The 22,225-nt window shown below is 45.1% G+C and overlaps 1 protein-coding gene and 1 non-coding gene across 2 annotated transcripts in view; both read right to left on the bottom strand.

Annotated features, from left to right (window-relative positions):
- The window catches only part of FIP1L1 (factor interacting with PAPOLA and CPSF1), a 62,017-nt gene that overhangs the window by 33,937 nt on the left and 5,855 nt on the right, over nt 1-22,225 (bottom strand). The window contains 8 exon segments of the mRNA XM_038769119.1: nt 2,034-2,143; nt 7,266-7,334; nt 7,613-7,743; nt 8,291-8,398; nt 10,578-10,642; nt 12,535-12,638; nt 13,455-13,512; nt 18,646-18,685. Coding sequence (XP_038625047.1) covers nt 2,034-2,143; nt 7,266-7,334; nt 7,613-7,743; nt 8,291-8,398; nt 10,578-10,642; nt 12,535-12,638; nt 13,455-13,512; nt 18,646-18,685 — 685 coding nt within the window.
- On the bottom strand, nt 5,116-5,219 carry LOC119947740. Its single transcript, XR_005456539.1, has one exon. It is a non-coding gene; the product is annotated as a U6 spliceosomal RNA (small nuclear RNA).

Below are 22,225 nucleotides of genomic sequence, written 5' to 3'. Positions count from 1 at the left end.
CTGCCCGAATCAGAACGACAGAGGCAGGGAAAGGAGTGCACCCCAGCTGGGAAAGGGAGCACATCAAAGCCCAATGAAAAAATGATGGTGAGTAAAGACTTCTGACTCGGATGTTAAAAGGTGGGAAGGTGCTCCCCTGCAAAACTGAGAGAGGTGGGGACGGGGCTTATACAATCACAAGGCTGGAAAAAAGGACTCTGTGAGGTCAACGAGTACAAGCAACGAATCCCACAGCCTAGATAATGCCTTGCTGATTGTTTCCTTCCCCGCTGAAGATCCGCTTAAGTTCTGGCCCGGCCCTGGGGATGCTGGAAGGATGAACACCCAGGTGGGCAGCTGTCCAACCCCACCCACTCGGGAATGGGCACAAGTCTCCAAAGTGGCCCCTGAAGAGTCAGGGGCCTCTGGTCTGGAGAGAACCGGGACCGCTGCAAACGCCCACCACGGCCCTGGACCCGCTCCCGCCACGGATGGGGCACCACCAGGAGGGACACGGAGGGATGAAGCAAGCCCAGGCATTCTCCCCAGGACCCAAGGGGCAAGCTCGTTTTCGAAAGATCATTTTCCAATAGAAAAAGGTGGCGGTTTGGCCCAAATCTGCCCAAGCAACCTGATGCCTGGTGCCTACTTACACCTGGCAGGGCTTCTGTGGAACCAACGCTCCAGGAAACTCGGTACGAGTGTCACAGTCCAACAGACTGGTCGGATTTCGGCCTTTCCCGCTCTAGAACTGCATCTTTCCGGAATGGCTGCCAGCCAGGACTCCTCGGACATTCAGGAGGCAAGCAAAAGGACAAAATCCGATGCCCAAACTGCCCCGTTTGTCCAGTGGCAACTTGTCGTTCTCCTGTCCTCATTCAACCACTCAAGCATCTGTAAATCATAAATTCTCTGGAAGCCACTGGGCTAGTGGGATTCCCCTTCCCAGCAACATTCAGTTTCATCCTGTACAGGCTACATTAGGTGGGATCATGCCTAATTCATTCCAGACAGGCAACACCCTCCTTTCTAGAGGTGATTCCACAACTCCCTGCTCATTTTGTCTTGTCTTATGCTGTCAAGTCATTTCCGACCCACAGCGACACCATGGACACGCCTCTCCTAGAACATCCCGCTCTCCATCTGCAATCATTCTGGTAGTGGATCCTTAGAGTTTTTTGGGTAAAAATCCAGAAGTGGTTTTGTTTTTTTGCACACCTAGTATCCAGATGCAGCTGTCTTTCTCTTAGCAAGTGCCTGATCCTGAATCTTTTCCATCCCGTTTTTACCTTTTACTAGATGGACCAGTGACAGGAAAAAGGTTAGGACGACTATCAGAACGTCTTTTTTGCAAGTCACTGAGCAGGGTCCTCAAAAAGAAATGTTGAAGGAGTTTAGTTTGCTGCCACCACTTCCTTTGCTACAAGGCTGCATCTACGTTACCTTGATTCCTTAAGTAGCACAGCAACTGTAATCAGTTGGCAGAAACAATCTAAGCCCTTGAATCTATACCAAGGGCCATAACCTTGTTAGAAATAGAAAGGTATAACTAGGAAGCTCAAGTAAATCTAATCTGAGCCCAAGACGCGTAATTTTAATGCTGCTTTTCATAGCCTCCTTCCGCGCAGTAAAACTGAGTCTTCGCCCTCGACTGTCTCCCGTGCCGCTGCTGCCCAGCATGGGTGAGTTTTGACTTGTAACAGATTGCCTTCCGCTTGCTAGCCACCGCCCAAGCTAGGAATGGAATGATTAGGCCTCTGCTTGACTCTCCTTTCCGTAGCCGAGACTGGTAGAGTACTGGAAACTCTCCAGGTGCAACGCTGAGAGAGACCACCCCCCTCAATTACCCGGGGACAATTAAGCCATTCGGTCCTCGAACCTGGAGAATCCCATTCTGCTGGCTGTGAAAACAAGAAGTGCAGGGAAGAAATCAGGGCCCCTACGGCAGTCCTGCTTCTACTTTTTGCAGAACGACCCCCACTTTACCCGGTGCAAACCTCTTACACAGTTATGGCAAGGCTGAGGCTTTACTGAATGACAGGGGCTCAACTAACCTGCTTGGTGGGAGTCCTGTTTTGAATAGGGAGGGAGGAGATGTAAACTCAGCTTTGGCAGCCTGCAGTACTGCTTCCTTCTCTGCATTTCCAGTTCTGCCCTGCTGAACCTTCAAAACAATTTTGCTTCATTAGCTCATCTACTTTAATTGTAACATCAGTTAACAGAAAACACGATCCAAACAGACTCCTGTTTACGTAGGAATTCATTTTAAATATTTTAACAAAAGCCTATATTTCAGAACGCGAAACTAGCTTTGTTAGACTGGTAACCGGCGTTTTTTAAGGGGATCGACAGGAAGACACGTGTGGTTTCAAAGATATGTGACATAAGACTTCAAACAATCTGGATTAATGGCCGAAAGTTCAAGTCGGAAATTCTCTTCGATTAAACAGGTATTTCAATTTAAGTCTTTTTCTCTTTGGCTTCGGAAGAAAATTGTTAAAGGAAAAAAAAAGAAAAGCACAACAAAAACCAACAGTAAAATGAGTCATGTCAACACTGGAAGCAATGAGTTTAATTCTATCGCTAAGCGATACAAGGTTTTTAAATTGACGTAAACAGCCCAAAGCCCTCAAGTTTTACTCAGTGATACGGACGCTATTTCTATGCCAAGTAAAAAGAGTGGGCCAGGAGGGAGGGGAAGTTAAGAACAGCTGTCCTGCTCTTCCCCTTAGCATAGTCCACTGAAAACAGATGTCCCAAGGGAAACAGTCAGCATTCTCAGTATCTTGTGGCTAAGGGATGCGTGCGGCAGCCTTCGGCCCCTCATCCCTCTGGCTTTTTTGTTAGCACAACCCCCCCGCCACACACATATCCCCCGCCCCCCCATCCTCAACCCCGATATCCCAATCAATCTCCCTCTTTTTCAGTCCCAACAGAGGCTCCCTGCCACCACCTTCCTCTCAGCTTCCTTCCCTGCTTCCCAGAAACAGCTCCTTCTGCAAACTTGCCCTCTGAAAGGCAGTCCATCAGGTTAGCCCCCATCCATGGAGCCAGCATCCCCAGAGCCCAGCCCTCCTTTGGCCTCCTCCTGCACCTGGTCCCACTCTCCTGGTGGGGAGGCCATGGCTCCTGCCTCCACTTTCAACCTGCAGCCCATCACCCTTCCCTCACTCCAAGTGGTTTGGCCCCAGGCCTCCACTACTCACTGTAGAGTCCAAGTCAAGTCGCCCCTTTCTAGCTGAGATTGTAAAATGACCTTTTGTCTCATGCCTCCCATTTCTCATCCCAACTCCACCTAATCATCTTTCACTTCCTTCCACCCCACTCCTAAATTCCCCCAACATCTGTCTGTCGTCTCCTCCTTCTTGACTTTTTTTAAAACGGTATATGTTATGCACTTACTATATGCCAGGCACTGTTCTAAGCACGGGGATCAGGTTGGACACAGTCCATGTCCCATTTTGCGGGGTACAGGCTACATTAGGTGGGATCACGCCTAATTCATTCCAAACCATTTTGCAGATGAGGTAACTGAGGCCCAGAGAAGTGAAGCGACTTGCTGAAGGTCACGGAGCAGTCACATGGTGGAGCCAGGACTAGAACCCAGGTCTTTCTAAATCCCAAGCCTGGGCTCTATCCACCAGACGAGGCTGCATCTCACCTCGTCTCCCCCTCCACCCTATATGCCACATCAAGCTCAGTCAAACTTCCTCGCCACACACCGTGTAAAGTGAGTCCCTGGCCCACCATGGCACAAGTAGCCCCCTACACCTAGAAGGGGTTTCCTTCTGAGAGACTACGGCTCATCCGGCCTAAAACCCTACTCCTCTCTCTCTGAAAGACCTGAAAAATACAGATCAACACCACAACCAGCCCTCAATTAGATTCACTTTGCTTCCATTTCCTGCCTGTCTCGACATGTGCATGCGCTCCTGACTGCAGGGGTATTCAGGAATGTAGCTGCCCAGATGTGTGTACACAACAACACATCTGACAATGCTTAGATCAGTAGCTCTCAAAGATTACTGGGCTGTGGTTGCCAGACCTGCTGGGATAGCACTTTTAAAAAACTGGACTGTAAGCTCCTTGTGGGAAGAGAGCGTGTCTACCAAACTCTGTCGTACTGATCTCTCCCAAGCACTTAGTATAGTGCTCTGCACACAGTACGCGCTCAATAAATACCATTCGTCGATTGATTTATGGTTGTCTCCCGCTGGACTGGAAGTTCCCTGTGGGCAGGGAAAGCGCCTCCACTTCAGACTGCACTTCTCAAGCATCTAATATAGTGCCCCTCACCGAGAGGGCGCTCAATAAATGCTACTACTCCTAAACGGTTTTAAGACAATCAGGCACATTCAAATGTAATACCTGAAAAATCTCACTAAGAGGAAAGTTACTTAAATTTCCTGTTTTTGAAAGCAGCATCCAAATAACGGAGCTCCACAGCTCCAGATTATAAACTCTTTAAGGGTGGAGGCCTCATTTTCTATAGGCAATTTAAAGATCACACACTTTGTGGGTGTCCCAATTTTACTGGTTGATGACGAGACCTCCTGAGAGTGGAAGGCCACGTGGGTGAAGTGCAGCTGGGGGTACCATGCCTCTCAAAAGAACCCACAAGCACAGAAGAGCCCAAAGTGTAATCATAGGTAGAATAAGCAATTCAGTCTTGGGCCCGCCAGTATCGTAGCCATGTCGTTCTGTACCACCACCATGGTATTTACAGGGCACTAACTCTGTGCACAGCACTGCACAAAGTGCCTGAGAGCGAAAAACACAATAGAGTTGGGCACAATCCAGAATTCACTGGGTGGTGATATGAGTAAAAATAGAGGGAGCACATTTATTTAGGTCGAGGATGCTCGGTTGGTGGGATCTGCCAACTTTGTGGCAGGAAGGAAGAGAATTCCAAGTGACCTTAACAAGCTGAGAGAAAAGCTCCAAATTAGGATGCGTTCAAATCAAGTAAGCGTGGACAGTATGCTGGACCAAAAAACAAACAAACACCACAAGTTCAGATGAGGCATGATGGCTGCACATACCTCAGCTGAGTGCCAGGGAATATTTACAAAATGATGACGATGATGGTATTTGTTAAGCCCTTACTACACGCCAAACACTGTTCTAAGCGCTGGACAAAATATGGATCGCTTCACCAATTTGCGCGTCATTCTTGCAAAGGGGTCAGGCTAATCTTCTCTGAATCATTCCAACTTTACTATATGTGCTGCTGAAGGCACGCAGGAACCAGGAAGTAACAATGCTCTTACACGAAGCACCGGCTGGGCCTTTATGAGAGCATTTGGCCCAGTTTGGATGGAGTGGTGGAGATGTGGAGGAAATTAGAGGTGATCCATGGCATAGTTACAAAAATAATTATAGGATTACAAGACTCATGAGGAAAGATCAGTAAAGGAGTTGGGTCTGGCCGATGGGTGACTTCGTCACTCACTCCACTGTTCGACCCAGTAAAGAGCGATCACAAGAATATGGACTAGCTAGTCTCTAACTCCACTGAAGACCTCTCCCACACTCCTTGCCCCCTCCTAAAAAAGGGCAACCTTAAGCTACAATGACAGAGATTTAAGTGACGCAGAACAGCATGCTGATAGGTTTATCAAGAGCTGAAAAACAGCTGCCAAGGAAGGCTGGGAAATCTGGGTCTTGGGTAGTTTAGGTGCTGCCCTGTTTGGAGCCAGAAACTTGAACTTCAGCTCCTTCCAGCTCATGAGTCTCTAAATGTTTTTAGAGAATTCTTCTCCAAAATGTGAATGTCAACAAAATTTTTATTGAGGATTTTCTGAACATTCTTCTGCAGCACTACCCTCACGCATCCCAAAATCCAATGCTAGTTCAGATATTCAAGTTGATTTTGAGCAGGAAGAGGCAACACGACTGCCTCTAAACATTAATTCTTTGCTGGGAGAAAATGGGCTCTTCTAATGCATGGAAAGGACTGAAGTCCCTTTATTCTCAAATCATTTTCTAAAATGGATTAACCAATAAGGCTGAGAACACTTTCCTCTCTACACTCACAACTTCATCAATTATAGTTTACCACAGCCTAATAATTCACTAGGTTTAGCCTCTCAGAGTTTTAAATTCCAGTGGCCCTGATGCATCCACAGCCCTCTCCCATTAGGCCAAAACAAAAACAAACAAAAACAAAACAAAAAAACCCACCACCCTTTAAAATAGCATGCAGAGAGTCAACCCCTGTGCCCAATTGACTCAAGATGGCTGCCTAAAATTGGAGACCAAACTCCTGTGTTTGAAGACCTACCGTGAAAGGAAGGAAGGAAGGAAGGAATGCAAACAGAGGCTGTTCTTATTTGGGATCGAGAAAAGAAACCATACAATGACTGCTTTGCTTTTCACCACTAAAAACAACTCATCCGTTCTTCCATCTGCCTGCTAATGAGACTTGGAAGATGTGATCAGACATCTGAAAGGTGGATCTAATTAGAAAGACAGCACCGAAGGGGGAAAAAAAGGCAAAAAAAAAACCTAGCAACGATTTACAAAGGGATAGCAATAACCCACCCATTTCCAAATGTCTTAGGAAAGAACAAGAACCCCATTCCTTACCGTGTACAGCAAGTAAATTAGCATTAAGTAATGCGCTATAAGATAGAACTGTGTCCAGAAGCACTGACCAAAAAAAAAAAACCAACAAAAAAAAAACCTACCCCTTCAAAGGAAATGATAAAATAACAAGCAAGAGACAAATCACAATGCTTTAAGCCATTCTCTGAAAGACACATAACCGGATGAGTGGATATCCAGCATACCGACATTATCTCAATTAGGAGAAGCTCTCATAAACGTACAGGAATAAACAGGGTGCCACCTTGCTTCAGAGTTCACATCAAAGTGTCAAAAATAAAATGCTGCAACTCTAAGAATTAGAGAGAGATCATGGCCCAGCCTTCACAGCTTGTCCAGCCCATCTGCATGGAGCGTTTGATCTCTTAAGAGCAAATGTGCTGGGACTGAAAAAAAAAAATCCACAACATAAAGCAAGGGCAGTTTCATTGGCATGTGTTAGTACAATCAGGCCAACAACTTACGTGCTTGCAGCAGTAAGGGGCGGGGGGAGAGGGAGGGAGGAGAACGGAATGACACAAAACAACAATCCAGCAAGTTTGTAAGTCACCAAGAAGCTGCAAGCTAGGAAAAAAAAAAATAGAGCAGCTTCCACTTCAACCTTGTCTGCGTGTGGTGGTATGAGAAGCATACTCAAGAACGAAAATGAGAGCAACCAAGGATAATTTACTAAAATTCACCTTAAAAAGATTGTATCTGCCATCTTGGATCTCTGCACCTGGTGTAACTTCCATAGTATAGTCTTCGGCCTAAGTTAAATAACATATTCCCCATTAAGATACCACACAATTTTGAACTGACGGGCCACATTAAGACTAACACAATTACAAACCAGTTGCTACTAGGCTGTGACATATAAAACTAAGGACATTAAAGAAAAAGACTGCAAGGGAGGGGAGAAAACAAACTGATCAACAGAGGAGCAGAAGGAATTCTAAAACATGTGACGCTACTATGCCACCTTCGTGGGGGCATGGTCGGGGGAGGGGAGGGAAGAAAGTAATTTTATAGAATATTTACTAATTACCGTTATTTTATTCGTAGTTGAGGTAACCGGTATGACTTCAAGTCCCATTCGAATCCTCTTTTGTTTTTCACAATAAGCTTTCCAGGTGTCCTCGTTAAACCCATAATTAAAATAATCAGAAAGATCGGCACCTACCAAAAGAAAAATTAAATAATCACACTTTTAAAGGTGCAAGGACATGCCTGGCTTCTTGCTGGCTATGAATGTCTTCATAACCTATGAGGTGATGAAGCGTGGCGATTTAGAAATGATTTGGAACTTTCCTCGCCTCGACGGTCTCGTCCCATCTTGCGGAAAGGCTGCCTCAAATTTTTACTGAAATATACCACGCTTATTTCCGTAACAAACTCGGCCAAGGGCATTTCTATCTGCAGAGAAGCAGTCCTAGATTGTTTTGTAAATTTCTAACAACACTTTCTCATATTCAAAACAATTTTGCAGCATTCCCCCTCGTTTCTATGTTCCCTTCACCAATGTGGACCCCCACCAAATCTCAGCAGGCCATCATCAGGGCAGAATTCAAACTCCATTTGCCCAGGCCTTCTTATTCCAGGCCACACTTAACTCATCACAGCCAAGAAGAGGGCGTCAGGTCAGAAGCACCAATATTTCACCCCACTTCATTTTCTAATTACAAGGGACGAACACCCATTGTAAAATGGCCACCAATAATCTTACCGGGTTTTCGCCATGGTTTATCCTCAAAAGAATCCAAATCTACCTCCAACAGTGGAACTCCGTTAATGCTCCCGGGTGCATCGAGGTCTACTCCTTTGACTTTTGTTCCTATGTGGGGAAAAGAGATAACAGAATGATAGTTTAGCTACGTCTGCAAAAAAGGAGAAATGGTTCTCGGGATTTTAAGTTAGTCGGTCAGTCAGTCAGATTTACTAAGTGCTTACTGCGTGCGGAGCATCGTACTACGCGCTTGGGAGAGAACAATAAATAGACACATTCCCTGCCCACAACGAGCTTAGAGCTTAGAGGTTCCTTGAGAGCAGGGAACATATCATTTCTTCTGCTGAACTCTCCCAAGTGCTTAGTACAGTGCTCTGCCCACAGTAAGTGCTCAACAAATTCTACTGATTGTTTGGTTCTAGCCTATAGGCCACCTCTGCCATTTGACTGTCCAGAACTTCCCAAACCATAAATGAAACGATCAGGGAGGTGGGGGAAGAGAGGCAGGGGCTGGGCTGGAAGTTAAAATCAACCTGCAGCAGGTCTGTAATGGCCCACGAGTGGCAGAACGACCCCTCGCAAAACTGCCAATTACAGGCTAAACTCACTGACCCTATCCTCATCACTGAAATGGCAGTTCGATCTGCCTCGGCATAGCAAAACGTTTCATCTTTCAACACAAAAAGCAACTTGACTGCAAATGGTACAATTCTCTTCCTCGGACAAAGTCCGCTTTCTTTTTTTTTTTTTTTTCAAATAAATACACAGACCGTTCCAACGGGAGGAACTTATGCCAAAATCTTTTCTCTGGATACAGCAGACTGTCATGTATGGTAAAATTCACCAAGGCAAGGCCAGCCCGATGAAGACAAAACTGAATTCTCACCTGCCAAAGAGTTGTAAGAAGGAAATTAAGGATTTGTACTGGGTGGAACCTGTCCATTTTACAGTGAAAACCTCCTGCAGTAAGCATTGGAAATTCACAAATTAAATGTGGATAGTTACGAAAAATGATACCACTTGCATGCATCACAAGGAATTTCAGCCCACTTTGGCTTCCACCCCTGAAACGAGGACTACGGCTCAGTCAATTTTTCTCAGTCAAAAACTCCTGGGTGATGTGAAAGGCCCGAGGCCACTTGGGCACACACTAAGTAGTGTTCAGAGTTTTCCGGTACTTAAGCGCAAACACACTGCCCACAGTCTCTTAGGTTACGACACGGATTGAGAGCTGTCCTTCAGGTCGCTGGGGTCACCTCAAGGCATCAATCAATGAGAAGCAGTGTGGTCTAATGGACAGAGCAGGGGCTTGGGAGTCAGAAGGACCTGGGTGACCTTGGGCAAGTCGCTTCACTTCTCTGTGCCTCAGTTACCTCATCCTTAAAATGAGGATGAAGAATGTGAGTCCCATGTGGGAAAGGGACTGTAACCAACCTGATTATCTTACATCTACCCCAGCACTTAGAACAGTGCCTAGCCCACAGTAAATGCTTACAAACACCATTATTATCATTATTATTATTTACTGAGTGCTTACTTATTAAGTGCTTGGGAGAGTACACTACAACAAGGTTGGCAGGTACATTCCCTGCCCAAAATGAGCTTACAATCTTGCCAAGAACGCACTGGACACTATTCAGCTTTTGTGGAGAGAATGAGGCAGCTTCTGTGCCTTGAATTATTGGCGCCCAGAGGCTTCAGACTCACACTAGAGGAATCGAGTCTTGGACTCCAGAGTCAATATTCCTGTTCTTTTGGTCTGGCTCAGGGGAGATAGAGAGTCCACTGTCCACGCTGACTTAATCATTTTCTTAACTGCAGGCAGGGAACTGGTCCAGATGAATCTAAGGCACCTCCGGCTCTAACTCAGCCGATCAAAATTATTTACTACAATCAGTTACCCAGTCATCACATGTAAAAATTATGAACCACGGGAAATGGAAACCTGAATGCTTTCATGGACTTCATCGGCTTAGATATGCCCTGCCACTGCTGCTATTATCTCTAGAAACTGTTTTCAATGCAAGGCTAGAAATCCACATGAAATTATAAAACATGAGTTATGGGTTTGAACTCTGAATACCTGGGGCTGAGGAGTTAATGGACATACAAAACTGTCAAGGCTGCCTAATAATTTCAAATGTGAGTAAAATAAAAATTGCATTACCTCCTCCAAAATTCTGCCTTAAAATGGTTCCCAAAAAAATTTGTGACTGCTTGTCTACCCATTCAAATAACCATATTTTGGGTACTGTTTTCTAAAGTAAACTAAATGAGCAAGTCTTACCAGCAGCTCCATAAACTCGCCCCCCAGCCTTGATATTGAGATTTACAGGTGCTGTCCCATAGCTCCTAAAAAAAAAAAAAAAAAAAAGAAAGTTGAACAGCTTGGTCAAAGGTATTGAGCAAAATACACTAAGTGCTTATACGTTTCCATTTTCTTCCCCTTTATCAGGAGACAGTTTGCAAAATGATCACAATAAAGGCAATTACCAATGCCAGAAGAGGTTGCCAACACTATGTTAAAAAAAAGTGCATGAACGAAGGAAGAACATTTGGCTAATTTCAGCCAAACTTTTAACACCACTGCCCTGAATCCAGAAGCAGGGTTCAGGTTATTTTCAAATATTGCTCTGGAAACTGCTTTTCTTATGGCAGTTTCAGGTTGCAAGCACGTTTAGTAATAATAATATTAATAATTAACAGCAGTCTCCATGTGCCATGCACTGGACTGGGCAGTGGGGTAGTTAAAAGATAATCAGGCCCCACCTGGGTCTCGCAGTGTAAGTAGAAGGGAGGACAGGCACTAAATTCCCATTTTGCAGCTGAGGGAACTGAAGCACAGAAGTTAAGTGACTCGCCCAAGGTCGCACAGCAAGCAAGGGGCAGAGAGGATTAGAACCCAACTCCTCTGATTTCCGGGCCTTTCCACTAGGCCACGTTGCTTCCCAAGAGCCGGAACTGGGGAGAATTTTTTTTGTCTTTGTTCCCAAAGGAAAAATGAAAAACATTATCTACCAACCTTGAGAGGAGAAAAAGAATGAGGAAGCAAGTTTCATGTTGCCTGTTTCTGGCATCCACATGGCTTTCATATATATGCTTTAAGCAGCATCTAAAAGCAACAGAACTTTCCCTGGCAAGGCAGTGAGAGCATGATAGATATCATTCCGATGCTAATGTCCTCTCCCAAAAAGTCAGGGTTAGGACAGAGTAGGAGGAACATCGAGCCACCCTTGACACAGCCACTTTCTGAACACAGAAGTAATAAATGCCTTCAAAACTCTTCCATATGAGGAACAATTTTCCAGTTTATGGATTAGAGGGGCAGATGGCCCAACGATGCGGTTGAATGTTGGGGCAATGGCCTCAACAGGGTCCTTGGAGTGTTCCGCCACTCACTCCCCAGGCAGCGCACAGCATCGGAGACACCACGGGTCTGACCTGGTGTGGCTTTTACATGGGATGTGGAGAATCAAAGGAAGCAGTACGGCCTAGTGGATAGAGCATGGGACCGGGAGACAGAGGACCTGGGTTCTAATCCTGGCTCTGACCCTTGCCTGCTTTGTCACCTAGGGTGAGTCCCTCAATTTCTCTGAACCTCATTTTCCTCATCTGCAAAATGGGGGGTCCACACCTGTTCTCCCTATTTGGACGGGAAGCCCAGTGTGGGACCTGATTATCTTGTTATCTACCTCTGCGTTTAGGACAGTGCTCGGCACATAGTAAGCACTTAAACGCCATAATTATTATCTTGGCTCCCACGGATTTACCATTAGGCCCCCATGCTGTCTGTTCAGTCTGGTCAAGTGGGAGACATTTTATTTGCGCTACTGTGAGGTTTTTGAATCATATCCAGATAACAACTGTGGTATTTAAGCACTTACTGTGCACCAGGCACTGTACTAAGCATTGGGGTAGATACAAACAAATCGGGTTAGAAAGAGCCCTAGCCCCACATGGGGCTCACAATCTTAATCCCCATTTGAGGAACTGAGGCCCAGAGAAGTGAAGTGACTTGCCTAAAGTTCTGTTTCACTGCACTTTCCCAAGCGCTTAGTACGGTGCTCTGCACAAAGTAAGCACTCAGTAAATACCACTGACTGAAAAGAAGCTCCTAAAATGAAGTTCCAAAGCACTGGCCTGTACATTCCAAGGATGCAACTATCTGATAAGGTTCAGGCTTACTCAATCAACTTTATCCTTGAACAACCTTTTTAAAGCCTAGACAATTGAAAACCGCTTACCCATACTGCGGGGCTCCAGTTTTAATGTCTCCGATGGTGACGTGAACGTCGTCCTCATCATCATCGCTGTCACTGTCACTGTCATCTTCGGTCTCTGTCACCTTCTACAACATAAATACATAAGAATGGGAAAACGTGTTACAATGACATCACTGTTTAACAACAATCACAGTAGAATAGCCTTGGAAATCGAGTCTTGATTTGAGTGTTTTATTAATGGTATTCGTTGAGTGCTCGCTACGTGCCAAGCACTGTACTAAGCAGTGGGGCAGCTACAGGCTAACAGGTCGGACGCAGTCCATGTCCCATGCGGGGCTCACAATCTTACTGCCCGTTTTACGGATGAGCTGACTGAGGCACAGAAGTTAAGAAGTTAAGCTGGGATTAGAACCCAGGTCCTTCTGACCCCCAGGCCTGTGCTTCATCCAACTAGGCCATGCTGGGAGGCACTGGGAAGGAAAATAACAATGATAATCATAATCATAATATCGTGGTATTTGTTAAGTACTGACTCTGTGCCAAACAATAGTGTAGATACAGTGTCATCAGATCAGAAGTGAAAATTTGTGCAGCTCAGAAGTGACTTTTAAGCTCTTACCACCTCCTGCTTGAATGACAGCATTGGTCTCCTCCCTGCCTTCAACCTCTCTTCAGTCTCTCCTACACTCAACTGACTAAACAGTACTTCAAAAAACATCCCTTCACTCCTGAAAAACTCCCAATGGTGGCCCGATTTCCTCTGCATCAAACAGACGCCTATTGGCTTCAACCATAGGCATACACATAATCCCTACGCTATACGAGGACGTTCACTTTCCGGACCACACAAGAACATTTCCTTTTTTATTCTGCAGCGAAAAATCTCCTCAAAAGATCACGTTAAAATGACAGGTTTATCAGTGGATAACTGCAAGGTTTACCGTTTTTGATATGCCATTTTCTGCAGTTTCCTCTTCAATTCCAGGGGGTGGATTAGCACTTAGAACAACAAACAACAAAAAGAAAGGCAGTTATTACCTTATGCCGGGATTAGCAATTAAAACTAATTCATTTCCATTGAAGAATTCAATACACAAAAATAAAAATCTGCCGACTTCCTGAAATTTAAAAGCAGTTGAATTAGTAATAACTGAGGTACTCACTAAATGCTTACTATGTACCACGCACTGTTCTAAGTGTTGGGGTAGATACAATTAAATCAGACCAGACACAGTCCCTGTTCCACGTGAGGCCCAGTATAAGGTGAAGTAGAACAGACAATTCATCCTCATCTTTCAGATAAGGAAACAGAGGCACAGAGGTAAAGTGACTTGCCTCAGATCACCAAGCAGGAAAGTTGTAGAGCCAGGATTACAGCCCAGGTGTCCTGACTCGTGGTCCTGTGCTGTATTGACTATCCTACACTGCTTTTCTAGTTTCCGATTACGTCAAATGATAAAACTGATTATTTCAGTATAAATTTGAAATGCCACGTACGTGAAATTTTTCTCAAATATAAAAAACCATGTTGGTTAATGAATACAACTGATATTAAAATTGAACATCAGAGCCAGCTTAGATTGTGACTTCTCCTTTTCACCCACAAAAACTTAGAATTAAAAATATTACACAAAAGTTGTAAAGTGCTTTACCTCAAAAGAATTTGAAAAGAGGTCACATATGTCAAACTGTAAGTATTTATTCAGTTCTCACAGTGCACACACCAATCTGGGTCCTTAGAACCAGGCGATCTAATCCATACTCCACAAATCTCTACAAAATACCTGGGAGTTGTCAATATATTCACTGATGAAACAGACCCCGATCAAGTAACCTGCAGATCAGGAAGGATCTTTCTTTTTCAGTTAGATCGTGCTCATCTTAAAAAAAGGACCGTCTGGATTGACAATTTAAGGGCTTTCTGAATAGACAGAAGTAAAGTCAAGAGTCAATCACTCATTCAATCAACGATATTTACTGAGTGCTTACTATGTGCAGAGCACTGTACTAAGCGCTTGGGAGATTACAATACAAAAGAATTAAGTAGCTACGTTTCCTGCCCATAACCAAGTCCAGAACAGTATTTCGAAGAGCTCCATTTTACTTCACTTTCAAAAAAAAAAGTATGCAAAGGGAAAACCAGAAAATCAGATCCTAGCGATTTCCTTCCCTCTAAGAACATTGTTACTTCTGACTAGACAGCGGGAGAGCAACCTGACTCTAGGTAATATTTCTCTTGTTTTAGGATACAAGTCACTAGGTAGCAGAGAATCTCTCGCCAGTTGTGTATACCTCTATGGTTGCAGAGCATGTCAGATACAAATGCACAGTTGATGCTTCCAGATACTTTTCAAGTCAACGTCTAAATGCGGTGTAAACTGGAATGCTTCACAAAGGAAAACTGGGGAACTTCCTTCTTTGAGCTCTTGTCATCTTTTCATCAAATACCACTTACAATCTACGACTTACTAGGGATTAAAGACAAAAAGCAGAGGAAATCTGACAGTGATGCCCGTGATAGGTGGATAGCAAAAGTCTTGTAATCTAGATAGGTTTCCAGGAGATAGACGAGCGCTTTTTAAGCGGAATCTTTCTCTCCTGAAAATCTATCTTAACGTCATTGATAGTATTTTGATCATTTCTCGGATTAAACACACTTCTGGACCTAAGCAAAGTCTATGATGATAGGACCGAAGAACATCACGGCACTCTTTTAATCTATTTAGTGCACGGTGAAGAATAAAAAGGAATGAACAGTAGAGTTATAGTACATGCCTATGTGGAGACTATCTCTCTTCTGAACATCGAGTTTAAGGGGTGTGGTGAGCCCACAACAAGCTGCCTTGTTAGTGACTGTTTGTGAGACCGTGAAGAAGAAGGAAGGAAGACTGGTGAAGGCACTGATGGGCTCTACCTGAGGCAGGTGAATGTGGGCCTATGGGGGTGGAGCATGGGGGGAGGCATGGGCCTTCTCTCTCAGTAACAGGCCTGGACCGATCAATAACTGTCAAGTAGAGCCCCAGCTGTGATGCCTAAGGCAGATAAAAGGCGCGCTCCCGCGCTCCTTTTGAATCACACCAGGGCACGAGGAGGCAGCTGGGAGGCAGGCAGAAGGCAAAAGGCAGCAAAAGAGCAGCACTTGGAAACAGAAAGAAGCATTGGTAGAACGGGCTCCTTTGACCATAGACTGGTATTGGACCCTTTGGGTGGAGTGAGTGTGTCTGTGTATGTGTCACTCTCTTGCACGCTGGTAAAACTACGTAAAAAGTTTCCACCGTAACTTTGATCATCATCATCATCAATCGTATTTATTGAGTGCTTACTATGTGCAGAGCACTGTACTAAGCGCTTGGGAAGTACAAGCCGGCAACATATAGAGACAGTCCCTACCCAACAGTGGGCTCACAGTCTAAAAGGGGGAGACAGAGAACAAAACCAAACGTACTAACAAAATAAAATAAATAGAATAGATATGTACAAGTAAAATAGAGTAATAAATATGTACAAACATATATACATTTGATGATCAGAGGTGTGGTTTGAACTCCACTACATGTCACACTGAAGCTCCTCGGGTCCAGGAAGGTCCTGGTTGGTACGAACGGGGGGGGGGCGACAAGGGGGAATAACCACTAAACTGGATTAAAAGTCTCAACCTCCTGCAGTTTTCAAACGGAGGGAAGTTGAAAATTTTAACAGTCTAATAACTGGGACAATAAGACAATAGTATTAACACAATTGAGTCTGACTTTGCAGTTTTCTTTCAGTGCTGAATGGATCACACTGGCACAGAAGTATGAACTGTATTGCACTTCAGAGTCAGTGGTTGAGTTACGGCTCTACTTCAGCATCTTTCTTAATCATTAGTTGTTCCAACTTGCAGAGAACACGATGAAATATGAGACCATCACGATAACACTGCATAGTACGTATACTATATTCTCAAAATAGCTACCACTAACTACACAGAGGTCAATACTTCCATTTTATTAGTGTGGAAGCATTGCTAGACGTAAAGAGGAGTCCTCCCCGCCTCACCTACTGAGGAGGCAGAAACTCTGAATAACCGTTCCACTCTATGCCATACCAACCAACCTACTGTGCTGGACCCTGCTGGACTATACTCACAAAGTGCAGACTGAAATCTCACGTTTTGTTTTTTAAAGTACTGTCTTCATACGCCCCTCCCTGAAGTAAAACGTTTTTCTAATACGACAGATATGTCATTTCTGGGACGGGTATAAAAACTTTCACCCTAGCAGACTAATTATAGCAAAGCTATAAATTTTTAGGTAAAAGCATATGCTTAGTACAGTGTTTAGCGCTCAGAAGGCACTCTATTAATGCTGATTGGTTGACAGACTTTTGATAGTTTCAAGGATTAAAAAGACTTTTACAAAGTTCAGGACCTAAGCAAAGTCTATGATTATAGGACTTATGTGTGTGTGTGTATATATATATATATATATATATATATACACATAAGTCCTATAATCCCACTAATTTAATATATTTAGCATTTGAAGAGTAAAAAGCAGTGAAAGGTCGTTACAGTCCACGCCACAAATAATCTTGACATATCACTGGCAGAAGAAACCTTCTGAGGATATTTAAATCTCTACCAGAGAACCCACTAGAAAGCCTGCCCATTTTTCATGAGTGAGTCCTGAAGCTAAAATTAAGCTTATAAATGACCTAAGTTCATTCAATTTCAAGTTTTGTGTAACCTTGGCAAGGATGTATGCCACCCAGCCAGCCATGAATCTCACTCAAAGATCATCTCCACAACCCTGAACACCACTGCAATCGTGCGGGAAATCCACCTCAAATTCAGCACCATCACCAATCAATAGTATTTACTGAGTCCCCACTGTGGGCAGAGCACTAATCACTAATCTTCTACAACAGTTAGAAGACACAAACCCTGTCCTTAAAGAGCAGCGGGAACAGACACAAAGTCATTTGTGAACAGAAAAGAAGGTACAGTGGGTAGGAAGCTGAGTAAAGTGCTTAAATGGTACAGTAAATCTCTAAATATAGACGGACTATAGGTGCATATCAATCAATCAATCAATCAATCGTATTTATTGAGCGCTTACTATGTGCAGAGCACTGTACTAAGCGCTTGGGAAGTACAAATTGGCATCACATAGAGACAGTCCCTACCCAACAGTGGGCTCACAGTCTAAAAGGGGGAGACAGAGAACAAAACCAAACATACCAACAAAATAAAATAAGTAGGATAGAAATGTACAAGTAAAATAAATAAATAAATAGAGTAATAAATATGTACAACCATATATACATATATACAGGTGCTGTGGGGAAGGGAAGGAGGTAAGACGGGGGGATGGAGAGGGGGACGAGGGGGAGAGGAAAGAAGGGGCTCAGTCTGGGAAGGCCTCCTGGAGGAGGTGAGCTCTCAGCAGGGCCTTGAAGGGAGGAAGAGAGCTAGCGCGGCGGATGGGCAGAGGGAGGGCATTCCAGGCCCGGGGGATGACGTGGGCCGGGGGTCGATGGCGGGACAGGCGAGAGCGAGGTACAGTGAGGAGATTAGTGGTGGAGGAGCGGAGGGTGCGGGCTGGGCAGTAGAAGGAGAGAAGGGAGGTGAGGTAGGAGAGGGCGAGGTGATGGAGAGCCTTGAAGCCCAGGGTGAGGAGTTTCTGCTTGATGCGCAGGTTGATCGGTAGCCATTGGAGGTTTTTGAGGAGGGGAGTAATATGTCCAGAGCGTTTCTGGACAAAGATAATCCGGGCAGCAGCATGAAGTATGGATTGAAGTGGAGAGAGACACGAGGATGGGAGATCAGAGAGAAGGCTAGTGCAGTAGTCCAGACGGGATAGGATGAGAGCTTGAATTAGCAGGGTAGCGGTTTGGATGGACAGGAAAGGGCGGATCTTGGCAATGTTGCGGAGCTGAGACCGGCAGGTTTTGGTGACGGCTTGGATGTGAGGGGTGAATGAGAGAGCGGAGTCGAGGATGACACCAAGGTTGCGGGCTTGTGAGACGCGAAGGATGGTAGTGCCGTCAACAGAGATGGGAAAGTCAGGGAGAGGACAAGGTTTGGGAGGGAAGACATGCATACATCAATATAGTCAGATATTTCAGGGTCAAATCATCAGTTAAACCAACCTGGCATTTTCTTCCTCTGGTCTTTCAACTTCATTTTCATCTGTCAATAAAAAATGGGAAGAGACCAACTTTTAAAGACTTGTATCACACATATGTAAAGGGACAAGCCCAAACCAACCTAAGTTCCTAAGTTCTTTGTCCAATACTTCGATGTGTGTAAACTGCTGATGGACACCTGGTAAGTCATTAGGTTTGGCCACCAAAGGGCAAACTTGGATTTCATATCTTTTAAGTTCATTTAATTTGTTGTTTTTCAGAAGATAGGCACATTTTATCCCTTCAAACTTGTTCTCCCCCTCTCCTAGGCCCACAGCACTTATAAACATATCTGTAACTTATTTATGTGTATTGATGTCTCCTGCCCCCCGCCCCAGACAGTAAGCTCATTGTGGGCAGGGAATTGTGTGTTGATTGTTGAACTGTACTCCCCCAAGCACTTAGTACAGTGCTCTGCACACAATAAGCACTCAATAAATATTACTGAACGAATGAACAGTTGTGAGAAGGTTTAACATTAATGGAAAAGACCTGCTGCCAAAGCAGGTACATTTAATTTCATGATATCCTCAAAGAATCTGATCCACCACAAACATCGGGAGGATGATAATCTTAACACTGTAATGTAGGGTCAGCAGTCAACGATTACAAGTTGTCACACTTGCACCCCTGTCTAATGGAGTTTGGAAATCAAATGGCAAATCCACGCACTCCATTTCTTGAGGCATTCTGGATTAGACTCACAATGTATGTCACTTCTGGCGAACAGGTGAATCCTGATTATAAAGGAAACCACTGGAATCCATCCTTCAGTAAAATTTACCGTAGAAGCAGCGTGGCCTCGTGGAAAGACCGCAGGCCTGGGAGCCGGAGGTCCTGGGTTAGAATCCCGGCTCCGCCACCTGACTGCTGTGTGACCTTGGGCAAGTCACTTTTAACTTCTCAGTACCTCAGTTATCTCATCTGTAAAACGGGGATTATGATTGTGAGCCCCTTTTGGGACAGGGACTGTGTCCTACCTGATTATCTTATATCTACCCCAGCGCTTAGAATAGTATTTAGTAATAATAATAATGATGGTATTTGTTAAGCGCTTACTACGTGCAAAGCACTGTTCTAAGCGCTGAGGAGGTTACAAGGTGATCAGGGTGTCCCACGGGGGGCTCCCCGTCTTCACCCCCATTTTACAGATGAGGGAACTGAGGCCCAGAGAAGTGAGGTGACTTGCCCAAAGTCACCCAGCTGACAAGTGGCGGAGCCGGGATTTGAACCCATGACCTCTGACTCCAAAGCCCGGGCTCTTTCCACTGAGCCACGCTGCTTCTCTTAGTAAGTAAGCAAGCACTTAAAAAAATCATAATTTTTATTGAGTGCTTCCTGTGTGCAGAGCACTGTACAAAGCGCCTGGGAGAGTCGAATACAACACAGTTGATACACATGATCCCTGACCTCAAGAGGCTTACAGTCAGAGGTGTATGGCAGGGAGATGCTGTTTAAGAAAGCAGGAAGGGGTTTTGTTGAGGAGGGTCCAAACTTCTGTCCCATGCCCAATGGGGGTGGAGGGGAATGTGGTCATTCATTTATTCAGTCATATTTATTAAGCACTTACTGGGTGCACAGCACTGTACTAAGAGCTTGGAAAAATACTATACAGCAATAAAGAGGGACAATCCCTGCCCATAATGAGCTCAGTCTAGAGCGGGGGGAGACAGACACCAATACAAATAAACAGACATCAATTTAAATAAATAAAATTGCAGATATAGACATAAGTGCTGTGGAGCAGGGAGAGCGGGGGAAGAGCAAAGGGGGGCAAATCAGGGCGACTAAGAAGGGAGTGGGAGATGAGAAGGGGGGCTTAGTCTGGGAAGGCCTCTTGGAGGAGACGGGCTTTCAGCGTTAATCAATCCGTGGTGTTTGCTGAGCGCTTTCTGTGTGCAGAACACTGTTCTATGTGCCTGGAGGGCACAAGAGAGCTGGTGGACGACACCTCTGCCGACAAGAAGTTGCTGGGAGCAGGGCTGAATCCCGAAGTGGGTGGCCATGGGTGACTCTTCCCCAGGCGAGACCCGGGTCTCACCACCATCCGGGTGGACTGGGCGACTGGAGGATGCGCCCCCCCCTGCACGTGGGACCCCCGGGACCCAGGGGGTGGAGAGTGGGGGAAGAGACTGTGACCCCCTCGAGAGACTGTGGGCCAGTTGTTGGGTAGGGACTGTATCTGTTGCCGAACTGTACTTCCCAAGTGCTTAGTACAGTGCTTTGCACACAGTAAGTGCTCAATAAATATGACTGAATGAATGAATGAATGAATGACAGGGACTGGGCCCAGCCCAATTTGCTTGTATCCACCCCAGCGTTTAGCACAGTGCCTGGCACACAGTATGCGGTTAAAAGCAGAATTATTAAGAGGCCGAGGAGGGGGGTCGCGATCCGGCGCTTAGAACAGTGTTTGGCACGTAGTAAGAGCTAAACAAATACCATCATTATTATTAAACCTCCCCTCTGGTCCTCCCCAGGCAGAGTTGGTGGTAGAATGGTTGGCAGAGCTGCCTACCAAGCAACTGCCCCGAGATCAATCAATCAATCGTATTTATTGAGCGCTTACTGTGTGCAGAGCACTGTACTAAGTGTTTGGGAAGTACAAGTTGGCAACATATAGAGACAGTCCCTACCCAACAATGGGCTCACAGTCTAGAAGAGATGGTTTCCCAGCCAACACAGGAGTTTCCCTAGAAGCAGTGTGGCCCAGTGACAAAAGCCCGGGGTTTAGGAGTCTGAAGACACGGGTTCTAATCCCGCCTCTGCCACCTGTTTGTTGTGTGACTCTGGGCAAGTCCCTTCTGTAAAATGGGGAAGAAAACCGTGAGCCCTCCATGGGACAACCTGATCACCTTATATCCCCCCCTCAAGTGCTTAGAACAGTGCTTGGCACATAGCAAGCACTTAAAAAACACCATTATTATTGTTATTATTACTCCGTGGGCCTCAGCAACCTCATCTGTAAAATGGGGATGAAAACTGTTGAGCCCCAATTGGGACAACCTGATCACCTTGTATCCCTCCAAGCGCTCAGCACATAGCGCTTAACAAACACCATTATTATTATTGTTGTTATTATTATTCCGTGGGCCTCAGAAACCTCATCTGTAAAATGGGGATGAAGACTGAGCCCCACATGGGACAACCTGAGACCGTGAGCCCCTTGTTGGGTAGGGACCGTCTCTATCTGTTGCCGACTTGTACTTCCCAAGCGCATAAGTATGGTGCTCTGCACACAGTAAGCGCTCACTACGATTGAATGAAAACATGATCGAATTAATCACCTTGTATCTACCCCAGCGCTTAGAATAGTGCTTCACACATAGTAATCGCTTAACAAACACCATTATTATTATTATTCCGTGGGGCTCAGAGACCTCCTCTATAAAATGGGGGTGGAGACTGTGAGGCCTGCGTGGGACAACCTGATCACCTTGTATCACCCCTGGCACTTAGAACAGTGCTTTGCACATAGTAAGTGCTTAAGAAACACCATTATTATTATTATGATTTATTTTGTGAGCCTCAGGGACCTCCTCTG

This window comes from Tachyglossus aculeatus, chromosome X5 (assembly GCF_015852505.1).
Source record: "Tachyglossus aculeatus isolate mTacAcu1 chromosome X5, mTacAcu1.pri, whole genome shotgun sequence".
NCBI lineage: Eukaryota > Metazoa > Chordata > Mammalia > Monotremata > Tachyglossidae > Tachyglossus > Tachyglossus aculeatus.
Note: the sequence above shows the minus strand (reverse complement) of the source record. Positions and strands in the feature narration are given on the sequence as shown.